This window comes from Cupressus sempervirens, chromosome 11 (assembly GCF_028749045.1).
Source record: "Cupressus sempervirens isolate cs-2001-9-10 chromosome 11, ASM2874904v1, whole genome shotgun sequence".
NCBI classification, from domain to species: Eukaryota; Viridiplantae; Streptophyta; class Pinopsida; order Cupressales; family Cupressaceae; genus Cupressus; species Cupressus sempervirens.
Window position 1 is genome coordinate 111,015,262 of NC_143128.1, and position 25,676 is coordinate 111,040,937.

The following is a 25,676-nucleotide window of genomic DNA, read 5'->3' on the forward strand; positions in this document are numbered from 1 at the left end:
AGATGATGTGACAGTCACTAGTGAAGAAGAAGATAGGCCAATTGATATTGAAGAAATAAGCCAGTGCCCAAGGCCGTTGGTGATGCTTTGCTAGTCAAACCGAATCCAGATTTCGAGAGATGCACTGCACCACTATGGTTAAGGCAAGTGTTTATGCCAAGAGGCGAGATGGTGATTGTCCAAACAGTTGAAGATATTCAAGGGTTAGTGGAAAAGGAAGATAGTGAGAAACAGAAACAAATTGCAAAAATGGTGGCAAAGGTAATTTAGAGCAATGATGAGGGTCACAGAAAAGTTCAGATTGCTATATCAAAGGTTAGCAAGGTAGTGGATGAGATTGTAGCCCAAGAGTATGTAATAGTAAACCATAACTTGGGAAGAATCACCAATGACATGGAATGTGAGGAGATCCAGGAAGGCATGGTTTCAATTAGAGAAAAGTTGAAGAAGGCAAACGAAAGGATTGTAAAGTTGGAGGCTGAGAACAAGTATTGGAGAGATTGCCAGCCTATCCAACAATTGCACCGGGCAGCCCTTCCGCAAGACAGCGGCAGCAACATAGAAGAGATATTGGCTCAGCTGCGTGAAGTCAAAGATTGGAATAGTGATATAATTCTAAATGGGCAAAATTTCTTGCCTTCCTTTATCTCGACATTCAGGTCATTGGTGGCTATTAGAGGAAAATTCAGAACATTTGAAGGGGAGTGGAAAGATTCCCTTCCAGTCAAGGACTTAGCCATTCCCAGGCTACAGGCATTTATTGAGCTACTGGAGAGATATTTGGAGAGAACCAAGTTGGTAGATGGAGGAATGAGTATAGTGGAGTCTCGGTTTGTTGCCTTGACTATCAGATTGAGGATACTTGAAGGGATGTAGAATGAGATTGCACAGCACAGCCCACACGTTGACACTTCCATTTCAACCATGATGAGCGATGTTGGGGCTGCACTTGATTTTGAAGATATCAAAGAAGAGAATGTCAATGAGACAAAGTTGGGGAAGGTTTCCATCAAGAAGAAGCATTTGGGCACGCTTGCCTCCCTTAGTGTCTTTATCGGATATGCGAAAGAGTATGAGAAGGATCATGAGAAGACAATGCAAGCAGCGAGCAACATGATGAATACAACGGAGCTCAAGATGAAGCACACGCCTTGCCCTCCCATGAAGGAAGTCAACAATAGGCTAGCCAAGTTCATTGCCTTGGCTAAAAAGATGAAATAAAAGGGTAGAATTATATTAGAGAATCATTTGATGTAATTCCAAGTGGCAAATTCTCCTTCTTCTTGGGTAGGATAGGTGTTTGATTCTGATTGGCTACCATTTTGGTGCCTTCTCATTGGTTGCCACTTTTCCTTTTTTTTCATTGGTCCATTGATGAGGTGGCGTCTTCTCATTGGCTGATGGGGTGGCAACCCTAATTAAAGTTTCTGGGATTCAATCTAGATCGTTGATTTTGTCTCTTAATCTCTATCATTGATTGTAATTTCGGCCTCTATATAAGGCCATTTGCTCTCATTTGTAAAGGGTTGAAGAAAATTGTTGCTTAAGATAATACCAAAATTGCTTCTCTTATCATTGTTGTGACTTGCATCGTGATAAAAACACTTGGTGTTATTGCATGGTTTCTACTTCCAATAGTTAGAGTTAAATTTCATTGAAGTTGTTAAAGTAGATTTTATTTCAAGAAAGTTGTTAAGAGTAAGAGTAGATGGATAGTTGTGTGGTGATATTAGTGGATGTTTGATAGGGATCTATAAACTAGGCCACTAGCATCCTAGCAGCTAGTTAGGAAGCCTTGCACAGTAATCTAGTCGCTTTTCCCTTGAATCATTGCATCCATGGAGGTAGAGCCGGTGGTAAGCTTTCATCAAATTTGGTCCCCATCCATTTGTTAATCTTTCCATTCATAGGAGTAGAGGTAAAGCAGCAAGTAGTTCAGTAGTTGGAGTTCAGTTAAGAAGAAAGTTAAAAAAGGAGAAGCATCATTGGCAAACACACCCTCATCGCTATCAACATCATTTGGCACTAGTATACATTGCAAAGCTAGATTCATCACTATCACAGCAAAAGTCCAACATCTTTGAAAGAACAACGTAAGCCCGCCTAAGTGATTAACCAGCAAATCACATTAATATAACTGAGTTAGTATCCACAGGTGTAATGAACCCCAGAGTTTTCCTCGTGTTCTTCATGAGTATTTACTTTTCAAGAGAGGGATTGAGTGTTTGATGTTCCATATCAAGTATTCAATTGCTATATGTTATGTAGTGGTACAAAACTGACATCAACAGTATCATGCTTGAAATCAGAATAAAATAAAGAGAAGTCCAACTAAAATAGTAAGTACTAAATACTAAATGCAATCTTTCCTCACTGCCACTGCTGCTCTATGTTTTTTTCAGATTTCCTCTTACCAAGTATGTGATATCTAGAACTGAGTACAGAGTTAGTGTTTTAGTGTTTTTTCGGACCAAATATGGTTTGCATATTTTTTCTTGTCTTTAGAAGGACTAGGGACCCACACGAACAGCAATTTTATTTTTTAAAGATTATTTTGTGGGAGTTCCACACGAACAGCAATTTTTATTTTTCTTTAAAGATTATTTTGTGGGAGTTTTCATTTTGCCTTCACCTGACTGGCTGGAAAAAAGGGGATGGCTGGAGGGGACAGCCAGAGGTTTCAGGGGCTGCAATCATCTCAGCATTGGGATATGTGCCTCAAATCTGTGCCCGGGTTTTGAGGTTGTTCTTTTGCCTTGGGATTTGTGTCAGTTGTTCTTGTGATTTGGTGAGTAGCTTTTGGCTTGTTTTTTGAGGCCTCACAAAGTAGACATGTTTTTGTTGAATTGTCATTGAGAGCAAAATAAAAGTATATATCATACCCTTCTACAGGGCTGAGAGCTTGTTGATAAGACTTCAATATGTGTGCAATCTTAGAAACCTTTGCAACAGGCACAATGGTAATCTTTGGCACAGACTTGTTGTGTTCTCGTCTTCAGCAAGGTTTGGTTACACAGATACCTGTGGCATTCTTCTTAATAATTGGCTGAAGGATCCTCAAAAAATGACATTAAAACCAAGAGAACAGATACCGTGTTGAATGTAATACTCAACAGCGACACAATATACTTGACAGCATGCAAGTTTAAGGCTTCCTTTCAATGTAAAAAAGACATTTCAAACTTATATTGAAAGTTATTCTATATTTGTCTACCGTTGCCCTCTGCCTGAGACTTGACAACATATCTTTCTTGTTCGCAAACAATGATGAAGGAGAATTTGCAGTGGTTGAGAATTGCATGCCACTATATTCCAAACTTCTATTAATAACTAGTCAAATATACACGCGGCTTAAGGATTTCTGTCTATTGAAATCAAACATGAAGAAAACAATAGATTAGATTCTTCATCAAACGAGTCCAGATTGAAATGGTGGAAGGTAGGAAGGTGTCAATTCATTATCTCTAAAACTTGTGTTTATCGAGCTCCTTAACAATGACAGTTGTGGCAATTTGTTGAGTACGATGGAACCAATTTCAACTTGCATGTTCTATATGAGTTAAGAAGATAGTACAATTAAGGATGTGCAATGATGGAGGAAGATACAGTACAGGACACAATAAGATTTACATGGCACATGATACAGAATTTTGATTTGGTGACGACAACAAAGTTTTGATATTGCAGATAGAAATAATGAAAACCAAAGCTTTAATTCTGTAGATTCAAAAATTCAGTTCTGGATATTTTCTTACATACTTTGTCTTCAAGAGCAGGTATAAAAAAACTGTTTATAGCCTTACATTATATATACATTCTGGGATATTATTATTACTGCGCAGAAGGCAGACATAATACAACAGTAAACATTTTTTTCTCGGAATATATTTGTTGGTATTGAATTTGGTTTACTTGGATTTACATATCATATTCACAGAAAGGTTCAACAGGATATGTTTTCCAGATTACAGTAATACTGAAGTTTACACAGTACTATACATCTGGTAGTATCTTTCAAAGAAGTTTATACATATTTCAGATTGCATAGTACATTAAGGAAATTGTTATGATCAGTCCACAGTAATTTGTTTGGAAAGGTTATCACGTAAGAATAACAGCTTAATGAACCTCGGATTTAAATGGAATTGTAAGCAGTCACCAGAGACTATAATTGTAGTTGGATTGGTACCCATCAATTAGGTGCTCAGTTTAAAAGAGCTGTTTCTCTTAAGGCAGGTGTCGATGCTTTTTAGGGTTGAAGCCCTTAAACATTGTAACCTGGATTGGAAGATTCGTGAGGCTGGATTAGGAAGGTAGATCCTAGCACCTGTTCTCACCATGGTTTTCTCCCACATTGTGTTTCCACGTCATACTCTCTTGCACTGTTTTTTGTGCATTATTCTTTGGTTCTTTTGAGGCTGTTCTTTTATGTTTATTGGATACTTAAGTACAAAATGAAGTAATCTACTGCAGTTTGCTTTTAATTTGGGTAAAAGCTTATACACTACTAATTCACAACCCCCCTCTTAGTAGTGAATTTGAGTTTTACAGTTTTGATCTCGACATTTGTGATGGCATCTTGCACAAAACATTCTGTTGGAAAATAATGAGAAGTTCTACAACACATGGAAACAGTGCGTGCCGACTATCTTTGAGTATTGGTGTCTTGATACAGTTGTTTTAGGTATTCAGTCTTTGATCCCCAACAGCCAGAAAAATACTGGACAAATATGATGAGTGAACCATTTAACGGTGATGCTCAATTTTTGATCACCAATTATCAGCCACCAAAGTGTTACATCCCAAATTTTTGATATTTTAAATTAATGTCACAGCCGATGTAATGGTTAGTTAGATACTCTTGGATATTCATGATCTTGTGAAATGGAAGTTATGATTTACCAAATTGATTCATGTGAAAATGACTTGTTAGTTGATTTATGTTAATTTGACAAAAATGAATGCTTATATTTTAATATAAAGATTAGAGGTGGTTAGCCATTGTGACAGTTATCAGTTATTTTGTTTTATTGATATTTCAATTTAAATGGAGGAACATGTTATTATTGTGGAAAATGCATTTTTGGTTGCAAGAGCAAATGAAGAGGGGGTAGCATTGCTAAACAAGATGCAAGGAATGGGGTACCAATTTAGTCCATCGTCAGACTATCAAGTATGGGCTCTAACTACCTTGATGAAAGATTTAGCGACTAGGCAACGGAGTATACCTTGGACAGTCATGCGTTACTTGGTCAATTTTATAACAAGACAAATATTAAACCTTTAATATTGTGGGAAAAACTATTACCTCTCTTTCATTTTTGAGACAGTGGATGTGCTCAACATTAAAGACTTTATATATGTGTGTGTGTGTGTGTGTGTGTGTTGTCACCATGATACTCTAATAATGTCTATGAATTGCACTTACATGTATATATAAATCTATGCATGTGTATCTAGAGAGAATATAATGATAAAAAGAAATTATATGTATTCTCAAAATTACACACACGTATAGATATATATATGTAGGTATAATCATAGACAGAATTCAATAGCATAATGACATTATATATATATAATTGTTTAAAATCATGGAGAAAATATAATCTATATACTTCTTTATGATTCCAAAACATGAGCTTGCCACCTTTTATCGACATCAATTTTTTTTTAAATTTGAACTTAAAGAATTCTTGTAACTGTTAATTAAGATCCTTCTTGTAACTGTAGCGGGAGACTATATTTTCTACTCCCCACGAGTAAGAGAGCATTCTCATGCGCTCTCTCTCATTATTGTATATAATTCTAATTTCTCTATGAACCAAGTTCCTCTTATCTCTCCATTTTGATATCAGAAGCATAATACCGTACTAGTAATGCAATATTGAGCCGCTCGAGTAAAGCCAATAACACCTCACTATTACTGCATATTGAGTCACACGGGTGAAGGCATACCATACATAGTGGTTGCTACCACATCACCGATTTGCATTGTTTCTCTCTTTATCCAAGTCATGTATCTTTATCAAATTATTCGCATTGTATGCAATGCCTTACGATTCAAGAAAGCTCCTTTTATTCAAATGCAATATTAGCTTGAGCTCAATTTTGCATGTGAGAAGTATCAACTCTACTCTCCTTTTTTTCTATATTATGACAAGTCCCTATGTATATACATCGGGTGCATGCTTGTAAGGATGAACTGCTATAATTCCTAGGAAAGGAATGCCCAACCAATGCAATCACATAGTACTTTTATGTTGTGTAAAATCTGTCGTATCTTTGGTTTTAAAATATCTTATATTTTTCTCTGGTATTTGATATCTACCTGCTGTAAATTCAAAATGATTCTCACAAACAATTCTAATAGAAAAGAATCTCATGATTATCAGTAGTCTCCTAGGATGCACCCAAGGCCAGTAGAGCCTAGAGTAAATGGGTGAAGAGGAGAGGAATCCTACAAGAGAAAAAAGCTATTATTCAATGTCTTAAATATAAGATCAATTAAAGGAAGAGATTGCTTAAGTCCAAGTCAGCTCATGATTGTCCAAGATGTAATCAGTTGTGAAGTCAAGCGGTGGTAATCAGGTTGTTTAATATGCACCTAAATCCTTGGCCAAGGTAGTATAGAGGCATGCTTTCCATAAATGATCACTAGAGGTCAGGAGTGCTAGCTAACAGAGAGAAGGTTGACGAAGGAATTCCTTAGTCTTGTCTGCTACTCAGCCGACACTCCAACACCAACATGCTTAGGATGGCAAGACTATGGTCTCCACAGCCTAACCCGGGATAGGGAGGACCTTTCTCGTAAGAGATTGCATGGGGATATGTAAAGGTTGGTGGTTGGGAGGTTAAGCCTATGTCAATGCTTCTCCTCTTTGCCTGATGTTGAGGCTTGCACAAAACACCATCAGTTAATTCAATTAACTCAATATGAAATCCTAAATCTTTTACTTGTGTGTACCTTTATAGTACTTGAAATGTATAGTCATAGATGTGGTTAAATTGATTTGTTTCTTTAAAATGAAATCATAGAAGTCAGCTAAGGACATTAATTTAGTTGTCTTTCATATGAAATGGATATAGTCATTATTTAATTTTGGATTTATAGTTATGATGTATTGTTTCTCAATTACTTCATGTCATTCCATTACGATATTCAGTTATAATCCTAGAATATGTTATTTATTTTCAGCTTAGTAAAAATGGTATGTTACAAGAAGTGTCATCTAGAAAGACAATTTTAGAGATTTGGCAACACTTGAAGGATTAGTGAACCTCAACTAAAAGCAGAGTACTCTTTCTCAGGAACCAATTGTTTTCAATCATGATGGATGAGAAAGTGTTCCTATAGGAGCATCTGGTAAAGATAAAGAATGTTTGCAACCAGCTGGAGGCTGTTGTTTGCACGATGGAAGAGGGCATGGTAGTCCTAGCAATAAAGAGTAACCCATGTTAATAAGAGCATTTCATTGAAGAGCCTCCCTACATAGTTATAGAAAATAATGGAGAGGATTCTTCTTTCATGCAAAATACAGATAGTGAGGTCATGAAACTACTAGTGCAAGGACGGCTCCTTGAAAGCTTTGTTAGACATTTTATCCATGCATGGTAAGCAAGCGTACATTTGTAAATAATTGTGTATTTTTTGTTCCCTACTAGTTGTCATAGGTCTACCCTCCAAAGATGTCAAAGCCCTCATGCTAGCCTGCAAATAGTTGTCCCCAACTAGAGCCACTATTAGTGTCAATTTTTGTTGTTATGTAAGGGTTACAATTTTGTGTTTAAAGCATAAGTTAAAAAACAGTTTTAAATTTCCTTTGGCAGGCTTTAACTTTATATTTGGTGGTGACTAGTCTATCTAGTAGGTGTCCCTTTAGTTCTTATGTCCAAGGATCTCATGTCGTCAATTTATTGGCCCCATGTGTTTAGGTTCATCCAGTAATCAGTTAGTTTCCTTGTGTCAAAAGATAGTGTGCATATGTTATTTGGTCTTTGTAAGTGTTAATGTTTGATGTCCTTGTATTTTGGCCCCACTTTCACGATGCCTAAGGACTCATTGTTAAATGTACAAGCCTTAAGTTGTTTTTAGATTGCATAATGTCAAGAGCTCACCAAAATTCATTTTATGCTTCACTAACCTTACGAATTCTTGTTTGGTGTCTAAGTTGGCATCTAAATTGTTTGTGAATACTGCACAAGCACCTCTGGACCCTTCAAAGATTTCAACAAGGTTACAACTTAGTTTTGGCTTGCAAGGTGTCAACAAAGGGACACACTCAATAGCTCGTTGGGGTGTTCCTTATCTCCAACGCATGAACAAGTTCGACATGGAAACTGTCTTGTTTAAAGGAAGCAAAAGTGTCAAGCTTAGAGGCTCATTGAAATTTCTCAAAAGTTTCAAAAGTTTCAATGAGAAAACAAGTGATCTATGGAAAGGACTTTGGAGTGGATTGAATGTATGATAGACACATGTGTAAGCTGGTTAGATATTGAAGCAGTCAAAAGCTCGTTGAAATCTTCAGGACATTTTGGCAAGCGACTATGAAAGATAAAGGTAATTAGAGTCCATTTAGAGTGGACAAGGCCAAGGTTAATGACAAAGGGCAGTTCTCATAAGCTTGTTGAAATCATCAAAATGATTCAATGAGATGGCGAGAATAAGGGGGACCTAAGTGAACAACCAAGAGGGTGTTGAGTCAATGGTAAAGAAGTTGCAAGAGGTAAGTATTTAGGAACTTGTTGAAATGTTCCGTTTGTTCCAATGAGTTGTCAAGTGAAAAGAGTAGAAGAAAGAGTGTTGTATGAGACTTCCATCTTGGTGGATGATTTAAAGGTGAAAATAAGCTCGGGATTTCATTGAGATATTACATTTGTTTCAATGACTTCCTGAATGAAGGTCTTTCCATGGCTAGTTGGCAAGTGGTAATTAATTGATTGTGATGATGCATTCGTTGGTAAAATCTTGAGAGCATCTCAACAAGGTCGAGTGGGTGATATGAGCATGATCAAATTGATTTAAATTTCAGTGACAGCCATTGATTTTGTTATTTTTGAGGATCGCTTGCAAATGTAATTGCACTGCCTATTAAGGTATGTGTTTTTCAAGTATAGTTCCTCTTGCATTTATACATGGTTTAAGACAAGAAGAAACATGTCCCTTTAAGGGACATGTGTATTCTTTAATTTAATATTTAAGATTAATAATTAGACAATATTTATTATAAGATTATTTATATATGTATATACACACACATATTAATTGTCTAATGATTATTAATCATAATAATCATTCATACCAATGTATCTCATGGTTAAATCAATCCAACTGAAGCGACAACATTAACAGATTTCTTTTGATTGATGGTGGATATTTAAACTTGACAACCTGACTATTGTGAACCACAAAAGCTCACACAAAAATGCACTAATAGTGAATGGAAGATTGATAAAAATGCATAAATTAATAGTCTTTTCATCGATTTTGAAGCAAAGAGTATAAGTTAAAGCAGGAAATGCCGAACAAAAATTGGGGTGTTGATTTCCAAAAGCTGTGAGCAATTTCACTTGGCAAATGCGAGCAATAAGTTGGCATCTTCTATTCTTGAACCTGATTTTCATTTCCAAAGGGGTAGGGCAAAAGAAATTAAGCACTAGTTAGGGCTTCTACACAAATTGGTAGGATTTCTTGTGAATTTAAAATCTATGTTGACTTCATCCAGAGTTTCAGCCTCACAGGGCCCTAAAGCAAAAAGACAGAAGAAGGAGAAGAACCTCTGCAATGACCTGATTGCCCAATTGCTTGGGTCATCCAATAGACCAAAGACATAGGAAAATACCCCTAAATTCCATGACATATAGAGTGGTTGTACGAAGAGTTATATGAATATAAGAGGCCACAATATCTTTAGGTGTTGTCTAATAAAGTGGGAGAAGGAAAATAGTGTATTTGTGGAGGTTGAAAGTAACCAGCCTAATTGTGACAAATGTTTTTGTCAATGTAGAGTTGATCAGGATATTGGTTGGATGTTGTAACCCTAATATTAGATTCATCAACTCAACTTCTAGATACCCGATGCCCATTAACAAAAAAGAGAAGATTGCACAAGTATTTGACATAGAAGATTGTTTAAATTATGGCTTAAGGTATTAGTTTGGCAAGCCTAAAATCTAAATACCAGGCCACTTAAGTTATTGTTGATGTCAGTTTTGTACCACTACATAACATATAGCATTGAATACTTGATACAAAATATCAAACACTCAACCCTCTCTTGAAAAGTATATACTCAAGAAGAACATGAGAAAAACTCCAACATTCCTTACACCTATGGATACTAACTCAATTATATTAATGTGATTTGTTGGTTAATCACGTAGGCGGGCTTACATTGTTCTTTCAAGGATGTTGAACTTTTGTTGTGATGATGATGAAATCTTAGCTTAGCAATGCATACTAGCACCAAATGATGTTGATGGTGATGATGGCGGGTATGTCTGCCAATGATGCTTCTCCTTTTCTAAATTTCTTCTTGAATGAACTCCAACTACTAAACTACTTACTGCTTTACTTATGCTACTATGAATAGAAAGATTAGCAAATGGACGAGGATCAAATTTGATGAAAGCTTACTAACGGGTCTACCTCCATATACGCAATGATTCAAGGGAAAAAAGACTAGATTACCACGCAAGGCTTCCTAACAAGCCACTAGGAAGCTAGTGACCTAGTTTATGTATCCCTATCAAACATCCACTAATATCACCATACAACTATCCATTGTAATGTTCCAAACACTCTGATTGAGGGCGAAGTACAAAACCCAGGATGACGTAGGGATATGGACAAGAAGTGCACAGTAAAGAGGACCGTACGGATTGGAATGAAGTGCTAATGCAGAGAAGCTGGGACCATACAGTGGAAGGAGGGGGAGATAGCTGACTGAAGGAAGGTAGCCGTACGGGTGGAAAAGGGGTGACCGTACGATGGAAATAAACAGGTCGTACGGTATTGATTAACATGTCGTACGATGGCAATTAATAGTCCATACGTGATCAACTAGCCAAGCCGTACGGTTAGACTATTCATTCTTCCAGAGGATGCCATGCAAGTGATAGCAATGACGTTGATGGAGGATGATACCAAATGTGTCGTACGATGTTACATGAATGGTCGTACGGGAGATATGGACAGGTCGTACGGTGGCACAAGATGAAGTCGTACAATTAGTGTGATGAGTTGTACGGCGGCTTAAATGTGGAATTTGAATGCCAATAGCTGAACAGGAAGGTGTAAGGCAGTATGGATGGACGGTTGGGGGTGGAGCGAACAGAATGGAATCACACTGTGGGCGATAGGAACACAACGTTACTTGTACATAAACACAGAATGATGATTAAATCTACACAAGAAGAGAGAGCCGAATGCATATATAGTTTACCCATAGAAGATAATACTATAATTTGCTAGATACACACCGAATTTGAACACCAACGGAATAGGGTGAGGGTTGAATCCCACCAAAACCGTACAAGCCAAATAGGGAAGATCTTTCACTTCCGAAATGGCGAACAATGTCGAACTCCAACAAGAATCCACAATGCAGAGAGATAATCCAAAGCATACCTACAAACTACCTACAACCGTGCTTAAATACCCATCGGAAAGCCATTCCGAGGGTAAACAAAGATAGCCGACGACACAAACTACGAAGACAAAATAAAATGGGTCCGAACTAAATTAAGTCAATCGGCCTGTTACACAGATTAATTAAATACATTTATTTTATGACGGGGACATTACATCCATCTATTCTTACTCTTGCTTAATAACTTTCTTGAAATAAAATCTACTTTAACAACTTCAATGAAATTTAACTTCAACTATTGGAAGTAGAAACCATGCAATAAAACCAAGTATTCTTAATCACCATGCAAGTCACAACAGTGATTAGAGAAGCAATTTTGATATTACCTTAAGCAACAATTTTCTTCAACCCTTTACAAATGAGAGCAAATGGCCTTATATAAGTGCCAAAATTACAACCAACAGTAGAGATTAAGAGGCAAAATCAACGATCCAAATCGAATCCCAGAAACCCTAATTAGGGTTACCACCCCATCAACCAATGAGAAGATGCCACCTCATCAATGGACCAATAATAAAAAGGAAAAGTGGCAACCAATAAGAAGGCACCAAAATGGTATCCAATCAGAATCAGACACCTATCCTACCCAAGAAGAAGGAGAATTTGCCACTTGGGCTTACATCAAATGATCTTCTAATATAATTCTACCCTTTTCTTTCATCTTCTTAGCCAAGGCAATGAACTTGGCTACCCTGTCGTTAATTTCCTTCATGAGAGGGCAAGGCATGTGCTTCATCTTGAGCTCAGCTAAATTCACCAGTTGCCCGTTGCTTGTAGTGTCTTCTCATAATCCTTCTCATATTCTTTCGCATATCCGATAAAGGCATTGAGGGAGGCAAGGGTACCCAAATGCTTCTTCTTGATGGCAACCTTCCCCAACTCATCCAATCTCGATCCAAACTCTGTCTCATTGATGTTCTCTTTTTTTATATCTTCAAAATCAAGTGCAACCCCAACATCACCCAACATGGTTGAAATGGAGGTGTCAACGCCTGGGCTATGTTGTGCAATCTCATTCCATATCTCCTCAAGTATCCTCAATCTAATGGTCAAGGCAATATACCAAGACTCCACCATACTCATTCCTCCATCCACCAACTTGGTTCTCTCCACATATCTCTCCAGTAGCCCAATAACTGCCCGTAGCCTTGGAATGGCTATGTCCTTGATTGGAAGGAAATCCTTCCACTCCCCTTCAAATGTTCTGAATTTGTCTCTAATAACCACCAATGACCTGAATGTCGAGATAAAGGAAGGCAAGAAATTTTGCCCATCTTGAATTATATCATTGATCCAATTTTTTATTTTGTGCAGCTGAGCCGATATTTCTTCTATGTTGCTCCCGCTGTCTTGCAGAAGGGCTACCTGATGCAACTGTTGGATAGGCTGGCAATCTCTCCAATACTTGTTTTCGGCCTCCAACTTTACAATCCTCTTGTTTGCCTTTCTCAACCTTTCTCTAATTGACCATCCCTTCCTGAATCTCCTTACATTCCATGCCATCCATGATTCTTCCCAAGTTATGCTCTACTATCTTATACTAATGGGCTACAATCTCATCCACTGCCTTGCTAACCTTTGGCATAGCAATCTGAACTTTTCAATGACCCTCATCATCGCTCCCGATTACCTTTGCCACCGTTTTTGTAATTTATCTTTGTTTCTCAGTATCTTCCTTTTCCACTAACCCTTGAATATCTTCAACTATTTGAACAATCACCACCTCGTCTCTTGGCAAAAGTAGTTGCCTTAACCATAGCAGCGCAGTGCATCACCCCAAATCTAGATTCGGTTCGACTAGCAAAGCATCACTAACGGCCTTAGGCGCCTAGCTTACTTCCTCAATATCAATTGACCTATCCTCTTCTTCACTAGAGACTATCATATCATCTCCATGTTGGTTCTCCCAGAGAGGAGAGTATTCGGTACTGTCACTATAACCACCTAATTTTGAATAAGAGCTCACCTTTGCTGAGACCCTTTGTCCACTTGCATTAACCTTTTGGCTCCTAGCCTCAATTATGCTCTCCCTTGACAGTGTTGCACTCTGTCTCTTTGATGGAGGCTCCTGATGTTCTTTACTTTTCTCAACCTCCAAATTTCTCTTCTTGCTCTTAATTGCTCTTTGTTGCTGGCTACCGCCTCCACCTTTCTGTCCGACTAACTTCATTGGACCCTCTTTCTCTAGTTTCATCTTCTCATAAGTAAGGTGTACCTTCCAACTTTGTAATTGCCTTAACTTCTCATTGTACCAAGACTCAGTGTGGAGATCAACTTTCCTTGTAACTACCTCTAAGAAAGGATCTTGATGATCATCCCAATCCACTGGACCCAACTCTGTTCCATCCACTATAACATAATCTTCTCTTAGCATTTTTTCATCATCTTCCAACTGATCGGGAATATCAAGGCCTCTCCATCTGATTGCCCTCGTCATGCTCACTAACAACCTTGAGAAAGCTAGCTTCCTCACATGAAAGTCAACCTGTGCATTGGCCCAAAAATCTTCTATAGTAGGAATATGTTTGAATGTGTTTTTGTGAGATGCCTTGATAAGACCATTAGGATCAAATCCTTGTCTTGCTCTATACCATCCTAGATGATACCCTCCTAACTCCTCCTCCACAGCTACAAAGACAACAAGATTGGGGCAAGTACCATTGCCTATTCCAAATGAGAAAGTAATCCATGTCTCACCTTTAAGTTTCATCATCTTGTCATAATGCTCAAGTTGCCTAGCCAACTCCATCAAAACTCTCTTGTTAGGTGGGTACCTTGGAAGTCTCTTGGGGCAAACTATATTTCCTACTACTCTAATATATGTGAATTGCGGAAATTGGATAAACTAACTCCCATACTTCTTAACTTTTGCTTCCGCTTCCGATGAGAGCTTCCTAGTAAGTGTCCCTTGTAATATCCTTACCATCTTCATGGCAAAGGCATCATAAAACATCTTATAATCTTTGGTGTTGTGCAAATGAAGTTGTGGATAGCACTCATGCACCAAACATTGCCTCAGCCCATTGCCAATCACTCCTAAGGTCTTAAGTTCAGGATTTTCATATAGTCTCGCAATCAGATAGAAAAAATAGGATCCCATGTAGAATTGCCTTTGATTTTGCACTGTCCTAAGTTGCAACTCTAAATTTTCACTTATAATTCTAGCCCAATCAAATTTTCTCTTTCCATTTTCAATTTCATCAATAAAATAGTACATCCAATTCTCGAATTGCATACCTTGAGCTACGCCCATGACCTGGCTGAGAAGCACAATAAGGTCACCATACTCTAATTTGAAATCTGACTTGGTAAGCTTTGACGACTTGGTAACTCCCTCGCGTTTGTGTAACCAATTCTGCTTTAGATGAGTGAAGTAGGCGTCCTGATTATCTTGAAAGAATTTGGTCATTTGATCCATCATTACCATTGTCATACCTTTATACTGGGGAATATTGAATACTTCTTCTACCACTTGCCTGCTAATGTTAGCCAACACTCTCTTCCCTTCATCAAAAATGATGGACTTGGTAACAATATCAAACTGGGATACACAATCCATTACCAATTCCAAACAAGACAAGGTAGAAGGGAAAGCCACCGCGTGTACAATTCCGCTCTTGTAGATCTTCTTCGCTATGGAAGATTGTCCTTCCTTCAATCTATCCTTCAACTATACCATGTTCACTGTGCCGATATTAATATTACTTATTCGCCTCACTTTCGAGAAGAAAGTGGTCGTAGGTATCATGTCTTCCTTGTCTTTTTTGGTATTCATTCCCTTTGGGTTTTTGCTTGTACTAATATTCACCATCCTAAACACTTATTTCTACCCCTTTGTTCTAAATGATATGAATTACATTTATCAATCTCCAAACTTCTTTCTATCGATGGAATCTAGCTTATTTTTGCCTCTTCAAATCCTATCTCTACACTTATCAATCTCCAAACTTCAATCCTAGGGGTGGGACTACCACTTATTTCTGCCTTTTCGTTACTTTAGGATGGACTACACTTATATCTCCCAACTTCAATCCTAGGGTGGTCTAGCTTATTTCTACCTCTCCAAGTGTCCTATCATGAAATCTACACTTATATCTCTCAACTTAAGCCTATTAATGGAAATGATGAAGTGGTGCAAGAATAGTGCAAGAGGAAGATAAGGGAAACAAACCAAGCAAGAACAAGGAATAAAATCCGCCTTGAAAATCAATCTTCACCTCTAAAAATGAATGAGAATCTTACCTTAAATTTTCCTTTACCAATAATCGAGCCTTTTCAAATTCAGATCTAATCTCAGAAATTTCAATCCTCCTCCAAAATGTGATGCCCTAGCAAATGAATTGCTTGCAAAAAAAAATCTGCCCCTTTTATCAAATTTCAACCTCCTTGCCAAAATTGTCCAACTTGAAGGAAAATCATTGCCCTAGGGCAGAAAAGTCTACTCCAAATCAGAATTTCCTCCATCTAAAATCGCCCACACTTGCCAAAAATCAGAACTCAAATTGCCTTGCCTCTCTAAATAAAATCGCCATAGCTGGAGGAAAAAATTGCTGCCCTAAGAGGAAAATCATACCCCAAAATTGCTCAATTCTTGCAAAAATCAGACCTCCTCACAATCGCCTTAGGGCAAAAATCACCCAACCGAAGAAGAAGAAAATTGTTGTCAAGGAGAAAAATTAGACATCCAAGAATTGCTACCAAGGAGAAAATCGCCCAGCTGGTGGAAAAAATCGCTCAACCAAGCAAGTGGAGGTGGGAATGAATGAAAAATAAGAGGGGGGGAACCCTTTCTTATATCCTCCTATTGATCTCTAGAGTGGGCCGACCTGCCTGGAGGGAAACAAAATTTGAGTTAGACCCCCCAAAATGGCCTAATTTTATATAAAACATGAAAATAACTAAGCCCTATAGCGAAACTGACCCTTTTAATTGTCAGTTTGATCCAGAATTGCAAAATAGAAACAAGAAAAGCCTAGGAGATGTCAAAATTTTCATTTAACAACATTTTGGCAATTAAAATATCATTAAAATCGAATCTAGCAAGCCAAAATCAATTTTCAATTCCAAATTACCAATTTCTTTTAACATTTCTAAAATCCTCTAGGCAAAATTTCAGCCACTTAATGAGATTTTGCAATTTAATCTTATTTCAATTTTGCAATACAATTTCAATTTAAATTCTTTTCCTGGCAATTGAAATTCAAACTCTAAATACAATTTCACTATAAAAAAAAAATTATTTTCACCAAAAAAATTCAAGATTTTCCAAAATGACTATATCTAAAATTCATTTTGAAAATGTTCAAGTTTATTCATTAAATTAAATTTTCAAAAAATCCATCTAAGTTCAAAATTTGCAATTTTATCTTGTTGGATATTGTTTTAACCATCGAAAAAAAAATGTTGTTGTTGAAATCCGCTAGGCCTAAGGATGAAATTACATGTTCTAAAAAATCAAGTTTAGCACAGGGTGAAAACAAACCAAATCCCCTCTTGGCCCGAAAGCATCCAAGGTGTAAAATTACCAATTTGAAGCCTCTAGACAATTCCAAATTTTGCTAAGGCAACCGAAAAATTCCCAACACCTGCAAAAATCGCCAAGGTCTGCCCGAAAAAGGGGGTCCTCAAAAATTTTGGAGCGATGTTGTAAAAACCTCACAACAGGTATGTATAGAAGAAAGTGGCTGCCCTTACACAGGCCTAAGTTTAGAGGTGAATTGCAAAAGTTTGGGAGAACTGAATTGCCTCCATACATGGTGGAATGGTTCCATAAATATTATCAGATGACATACATAATATGCCTATAGTCAAGTGTTAGGGTATGATGGGAATTTGTAGCAAATGGAATTCGAGAAGCATTGGTGAAGATTTGGCAAGATGGTTCAGTGCTTAGTTTCAAGTGGTATTCACTTGTAATGCACAATTTGTTGGGGCAAGGGCAAGAAATCAAAATAAGGCTTGGGGACATCAGCTTCAACCAATCAGAAAATTCCAGTTGCATGTGTGCAAGCTCACCCAATCAAATAATTCCAAGTGTACATGTCCAGTCCATATAACACTTCTACCTTAACCTTTTTTTTAATTGGTCAATCAAAGCATTGTAATTTTCTCATTAGCCCACAAGGTGGTGCTTTAAAGTAATTGGTCAGCATTTAATGCTTGTAGCTGTTAGTTGGATTAAAGTTGTGCTGGCTCTATCTTGGCCATTGATCTTGGATCGCTCCTAGCCCTTCATTGTAACTAGAGAAACTATAAAAGGAAAGACCTTATCATTTGTAAAGGCGAGGTTTGCTGGAGAATTGTTGTTAATATACTGTCAAAATTGCTCTATATTCATTGTAGCCTTTGCAAGGTGAATGCATTTGAACTTTTGGAGTATTGCATGGTTTCCTACATTCCTCGCTTAGTTTAGAATTGCTTCATGTACTTAGCTAAGAATTTTCTTTAGGTAGTTGGATGAAAGTAATTATAAACGATCTTTGTGAAACTTGCCTAATCCATAACTCTAGCTGCTTGCTAGTTGTAAGTTTGTCTTGCATGGTCAATTAGAAGTTTAATGAGTTTTACTTTGATTATTGCTTACAAATTGATATACATTCGTTGATACTATTGATGAAACGGCGATAGTTTGAACATCTTACATTCAGCTTAGAAGAGTCACAAAAACATTCATTGTTCCCTGCATTAAGTAGCTTACATTCCTGAACCATCATTCAAATTTGAACCTTATCTGATAATCAGTTAGAAATAGTTCATTACACTCATACTGTCATATCATTCGCAAGTCGAGTTGACAAGTCTAAGCAAACTAGCATAAGCCCCCAAGTGATATCAGCATATCACATCATTACAACTAAGTGAAAGTCCACAACTAGAAGGAACCTTGGGGTTGTCTCATTTGATCACACAATCCATATACATTGTTTAGCATATGAGCATCATTATTCAAGAAAGAGTTGGGAATTGGGTGTTTCATTTAGAATACTAAGTATTTGATTCTGCATGTTGAAATGGTCAAAAAACTCACACCAACACTAATTATATCAGAGTGTCACAACAAAAGCTAATTACATCACAGGGAGGATCTAGGGATTATAAATCTCCAAGATTGATCTGAGATCCTAATATTACCAAAATATGATCCAATTTGACATACTAAAACTAACATTGCTTGGGGACAAGCAATTTTCAAAAGGGCAGACTATCATGCACCCAGCAAAAGACATTAGACAGCAGTCCCTTTTAAACCATAATCCAGGAGATAAAGTTTCTAAAAGCGTAATAAATGTGGCACCAAAGATAAAAGGGAGATGCTATTGATTTAGAATATAAAGGAATTTAATTAAAAGTTGTCATGACCAGTGATGCGAAAGTTGTGACTCCCACAAATACAAGATATAAAGGGAGCTAATTTCAATGTGGAGAAAATGTCAATTTCAAAAGTTTGAAGTGGCTTGCAAATAAATATAATGCAATTATAATTTTACAAATTGAAATATTATTTTAAGGGGAAAAAAAGCAATAGTCTAGAAAGTGACATTATATTATACATGCACACACACATATATAGCCAAAAATCAAAGCACTAAAATAGTGTGCAATTAGATCCATTCAAAGCATCATCTCCTTATTTAAGCACATAAATTTTGAAATTCCAAACAACCAAAATGAACACATGGTCAAGATTTTTCCTCATACTACCATCCTTAATAAGAATAGAGAGAGAAGGGCACGAGTCATTAATAAGTGAAAAATATGGGAGGGAAATGAAAGGTTTCTGTGCTATGAGAACTGAAAATTTGGAAATCTTACTGATGTGTATATACTTAGAAATCTCAATGTTGTACTTTATTGCAGTAGATAAGTCTCCCGTTAACTAGATCAGTCCAAGTCTGTCCCATTAAATAGGATAATCTCCCAAAATAAAGATGCCAAACTTTTGGATTGTTTAAAGGTCAGATTGAGGCAAAGGATTGTTGCAAATCAAAAGGCTTCCTAAAAGAATTTGCTGACAGGTTGAACATATCGTCAAATTTAAAGCCTGGCCAACCATGCCTTTGAGTAATGAAATATCCTTCAATTGTGGCATCTTAGAGTTCATAGCCATGATAGCATTTGAAAAGTTCTAGGTTGTCTTTTGTTTGACAACAAGCACTTTTGTGTAACTTTCAAATTTAAAATTTCAATAAAAGTAGTCAATAGAAGAAGTTATGATAAAAAAATGACACTAAATAGGAGTTCCCAAATCAAATAACTTAATGTGCAAGCCTACTATGTTTCTATATAAAATCATGTTATGAATGATTTTTAAAATGGCTTTCCAAATGGGCCTACTTGATTGGTGAGAGCTTCCTCTAGTAGACACAAGGTCAAGAAGTCCAATCTCCTCCTGGGGCATATGGTACCAAATGGTGTTTTGTACCAGCATCATTGGTCACTTAAAAAAGTTTATCCTGCACACTACAATTTATAGGAGCGGCTACCCAATTCTTACAGTCTAAAAAAAATGGCTTTCCAGATAACTTGATCACATGAAAAAATTTATTTGCATCAATGCAAAATAGCTTTCATTTGGTACAAAGTCAACGGAAAGGCATAGATCATCAGCATAGAATGGATCCAGCTACTAATATCCCTCCCCTAAGATAAAGGGTAATGGCACTTGCATTAAAAGTTAAAATAAAATTAAAAAACATACCAATAAAAAAGCCTTCAAAGATTACAAATAGCCTTAAAATACTTTGACATGATAAATTAAAAAATCTTACCTTTTTGAGCTTGTATGTCAACTTTTCCTCAAGACCCATCTGTTCATACTCCTTCTTCTTCTTCCAACGAAAATGCTTTATCCACTTGATAACTGTTCGTCTTCCTTTCAACTTTTTTCTCTTATCATTCTTTGCTTTTGCGTCCACTTCTTTAAATTGATTTCTTTTCGGCTCAACATTGGTGCATAGGCCTCTAATATTTATGGTAGCGTGACAGAACGTTTTAGTTGTGGACTCAAATTTGAAGTCTCCAAGTCCAACCTTGCACAGATAACCAGGCATTCTACTAAATTAGAGATATTTAAATTCCATGTATAATACTATTTAGAAAAATAGATACTCCTAGAAAGAAGTGTGTTAAGAAAATTGGGTATCATTTTTTTACGTTGGATTGTAGCCATAACACATGGTCCAAAACACTTATACTTCATCTTTTATAACACAGCTTTTCCAGAAGTTCCTTATTTCTAGATCATTCAACTTCCCTCCAGAAAATTTATCTGTAAGCATGGCCCTGAGAAATATTTACATTCTTTTCAGAGAGTTTTTTTCCAAAAGTTCCATTATCTAGATTACTTAACTTCTACAATATCTTTAAGGTGAAAAACGGTGAAAAAGAAAATGAAATGATGCGCAGTGACAATATTAAATATATTTTAAGTTTTGAGTTTTAAGTTTTTAACCAAGATTTGTCAGAATTTTGTCTCTTTTAAAGACTACTCAACAGCTTTGGCTGGTCGCCTGTTCAATTACTAGGCAGCGGATACTTTAAATAGAAGCTTTAACTTACGAAACGAAAATGTATGTTGATACTATTTACTGGAGCACCTAAAAATATACATAATCTTCCACATTCCATAATCTCTAGAGAAAAGAAACGTCAGAAAACAGATATTGTAAAGGTATTTTAAGTATTCATTACAAAAAAAGACAAGAAAATACTGTCTCTTTTGACACACAGTTTTTGCCAGCAATTTATGTTTTTCATGGTCCTTGTCTAGGACGAGTGTTTCGACTGTTAAAAGTTCCAATTACATAAAATCAAACATTTGGAGCTACAAAAGAAAACTAATATGCATGGCGTTACAATAGAAACTCCAATTTTTTGAAGAAAGATTCCAATTACAACATTAAAAACATAAGTACTTTCCTGGTGCGGATTGCTCTGATGTGCCATGGCTTTCTTTGGTGGGTAAAGGCTCCTGTATTTGGGATACTCTTAAGAAGGGAGCCCAACTTGTTAAGGAGGGTCTCTTATGGATTTGCAACAGAGGTTCGGATGCTCTGTTTTGGCAAGACTCTTGGGATGGCCACCCTCCCATTCTTTCTAGCTTTCCCCTTCTCCCCCTTTCCCATACTTTTACTGATGCTGGATGGCTTAAGGTGGAGCATTTTAAGACCGTCAAGCGCCTAGGTTAGGTTGAGGTGACTTGTTGGAAGGATTCTCAGGAGTAGCCGGTTGGTAGTTCTGATGAGGATCATGCCCTTCTTTCTAAAGCTTTGGAGAACAAGTTTTGTAGCTCCCTTAATGGGAGGGACAACTTGGCTTGGAGTCCTAGTCCAAAAAGTAAATTTACTATAGCTCAAGGCTACGCTATATTTGACAGGAACTTACATGGTCTAGCTGAAGTGCACGGGTGGAAAAAGGCTTGGAGTAACTTTTCGTGGCCCAAATGTAACTTTTTCTTATGGCTGTTGGCTTAGAAGAAATGCCTCACTTGGGAGAAATCTTCGCAAATGAGGTTTTCAGGGACCTTCTCTTTGCTTCCTTTGTTTGCATAATGAGTAGTGTGCTTCCCACTTGTTTTTTCTTTGCCCTTTTTCGAGAGAGATATAGCATAGATGGTGGGAGGCTTGGTGTCATGGTTGTATTCATGCTTCCTCTCTTATTGATTTCTAAGAAAGCTTGGGTAGACCTCCAGCAAAGACTTCTTTCTTGTAGGTTGCCTGGACGGTTGGTCCGATCTTCATTCTCTGGAACCTTTGGCTAGAAAGGAACCGCAGAATTTTTTGTGACTCCAAATTAGGAAGCTTTCAACTGTGGAAGATGATTCTTAATAGGCTCCAAGAGATTATTTATGCAAAGTGTGATATGTCTATTACTATACATCCTGGTGATCAAGTTATTGTGAGGAATCTGAACCTTGGGGATAACAGTCGGGGATGCACTCTTGGTAAAAGACCTAGCCATGTTAAGCAGCTGGTTTGTCGGGATGGGAGGTGGTCTTCTCCCCCGACTGGGATCTTGAAGATCAATACATACGATTCTTCTTTGGGGAACCCTGGTCATGCTAGTGTTGGGGCTATTGGTAGAGGCAATGATGGTGGTGTTGTATTTCTCTTCTCCATTTACAAGGGTCAATATTCTAATAATCTGATGAAGGCCCTAGCTATTAAGGTTGTTGTTGAGCACGGATGCTCTTTAGAGTGGAAGAAGATCATCTGTGAGTCTGACTCTCAAATTGTTGTGGATACACTGAATAACCAGAGGTTGGAGGATGTTAGCTGGCAACTAGCCTCTTTGGCCAGACAAATTCTTAGTCTTTGTAGTTCCTTGGATTCTGTCTCCTTTCATCATATCCCTCGCGAATGGAACAGAGTGGTGGATTGTTTGGCAAAGTAGGCTTCAAAGAATATGGGTAGATGGGATATTAGTGGTAGGGATGAGTTACCTTCTGAGTATTGTGAGATCATTGAGCAGTTGTTACTGGAAGACAGGAGTATGTAGTGTTGATTTGAGCCTTTGGCCATTGCTCTATAACTTGGATTTGATTGAATAAATTTTTACCCCTCCTTTTTCAAAAAAAAAAAACATTAAAAACATCAAAATGATGCATTAAGGGCCTGTGGATCACCATAGTTGATCCCCATCTCCAAATAATATACCCAGGTAGATCTAAAGGTTACTCGTAATGCAATTCACTGTCAGCAAACCACCCTCGTAGTAAACATATCTAATTTATTTCCCTGGAAGTTTCAAGTTCTTATTCTAAAATATGAAATATAGAATCACTTCGGTTGATAAACATGTAAACAGTGCTGAATGCGGAAGCTCAAACTCCATTTATAGTGTGATTGAGAACGAATGGGATAGTACCTGCAGGGCGAATTTAAAGCCTGTTTTTGTATAGCCTCAGCCTTGACCACAAGAGGAATACGAAGGAGCGCTTTCATTGACCTGCGAACAGCTAGGGCTAGGGCCGGAGTCATTGTGTTGGTTTTTGAGTTTATTGGCCAGTTAAAGGTATCTGTAGAACCCTTGAATGTGGATACATAATGAGGGAATTACTTCAGTGTCCCTCTGCGGATTTAAAGGTTTTACAGTTGCCCGCTTCGAATCTCGGCATCGCCGTCAAACTCAGATTTTAGCAGTGAGGGTTTATGGTTTTACACGTTTCGGGGCGTTTTGGTGCGTATCGAAGGCATTATTTTATTTCAAAACACATAATTCTTTATTAGTTTTTCACTTCCTCCTTGTAACAGCTTTTTTTGTCCACCCTAGTAAAATTCTATTGATATAAGTATAGGGTAATAATCTTTTTCTATATCGAAAATTTAATTATATATAACTATTTTATATATATATATATAAAAGTCGAGTGTTATCCTTTTCGAGGCGCCTATTTTCATAAATTACCTCAGTGCAATAGGCGCCTCGAGAAGGATAACTCTCAGCTTTTTTATATATATAAAAATATATATAAGCTAGTGTAATAAAAAATATAAACGCTTGCATCCTATTTTGATTTCAATATTTGGTTGACTACTTTTTTATTTGTTTTCAAGAAGGAGATGTTATCTATATTTTTACACAATTAACAAGTTTTTATTGTAATATTTTCTTAATTTCCAACTCTCTACATTTTGTGTCTATTCCCCATTCAATGTATAAAGGATAAGTATTAAATATAAATTTTGTGTCACTTTAGCTACCTGTCAAATTTTTCAAGATTGCTGAAAAGTTTACAATGATGTATGCTTTCATTGTAGAAGCCTCTCGGCTTAATTAAAATAATAATAATTCTAATTTTAATATTATTTCTTATAAATTTTATCATTATAATTTTTTAAAATATATTGATTTTAAAAATATAATAAATAGTCAATGTGTCCTTGGTCTAGTGGTGAAGTTGAACAATTCTAAATGAACCCACCAAGGATCAAAACTCACTGAGTGTGGGGCTTTGACATCATAAGGTATGTGGTCGTGAATGAGAAATTGCTTAGGATTCATCTACCCTATCACTTCAAGCATTATTGTGACAATTAGTTATTGTAACATTACACAAAGTTAAGAAATAATGCAAAGGAATCTACATGAACATGTAACCCATGTAGCTTTGATTAAAAATAATTTCATAATTTTACACATTTGTAGATAGTTTGAATTTTTAACATGACATGTATATGTAGGACCATAACTCATTTATATTGAATGTGATAGTATTTTTTAGCACTAAATGACAATTCAATTATAGATTTTGATGTGTGAAAAATGGTTTGAAGTGCAATGCAGTCCAAAAGTTATTTAAGAATTGGTTTGTTGTAAGTTATTGGTTACGACTCATGTTTTTCTTTATAATTATCAAGGGCATTGTTGTTCTCTTACCAATGCTCAACATTCTTACTTCTCTTAATAATAATTAGCCATTTTCACTCTCCATCACTATTAGATAATTGAGAGGGGGGTGAATCAGTTATCCTTGGGTCCTTTTAACAATTCTCAATACTTTTATAAACTTAAACTTATCAGAAAAAATCACTCGGTATGTAAATTAAACTATTCAGACGTCCCACAATACTAAATAACAATTTTCACATGCAAACATGAAATAACATATAAAACATGCATACATAGAGTAACGCCAATATTTTTAACGTAAAGCCCTAATTAGGGTAAAAACCTCATGGGACTTGTCACCAAAAAATATTTCACTCTTTTGAAGTGAGCTCGGTTAAGAGCCAACCCTATCAAATGTTACATAAATATTTGCTAGTTGTGACTCTATTAGGGGATTTACACCAAAGATCATCTAGACCTTATCACCCTTAAATGAGCACCTTATCTAAAGGACTTAAAACATTTAATGGAATGTCACCTTACAAAAGGATTTACAAATAGGACAATTAGATCCACTTGGTTAAGGGATTTTTCTACCATAATGGTTAGAAAGTAACAGTGAAATATTTGAATAAATATGCAACTACTTTTGCTTGTTCATATCTCCATTTCATTCAAATATTTTCTTTACAAATT

The 25,676-nt window shown here is 36.7% G+C and overlaps 1 protein-coding gene across 1 annotated transcript in view; it reads right to left on the reverse strand.

Moving 5' to 3' along the window:
• Positions 1 to 23,845, reverse strand: part of LOH1 (RNA-binding CRS1 / YhbY (CRM) domain protein) — a 50,482-nt gene extending 26,637 nt beyond the window's left edge. Inside the window, exons 1-2 of the mRNA XM_089810265.1 lie at positions 23,517 to 23,845; positions 20,420 to 20,702 (exon numbers count right to left, since the gene is read on the reverse strand). Coding sequence (XP_089666391.1) covers positions 20,420 to 20,702; positions 23,517 to 23,629 — 396 coding nt within the window. The 5' untranslated portion in view covers positions 23,630 to 23,845. The remainder of the gene's footprint in view (positions 1 to 20,419; positions 20,703 to 23,516) is intronic.
• Positions 23,846 to 25,676: the final 1,831 nt, after the last annotated feature.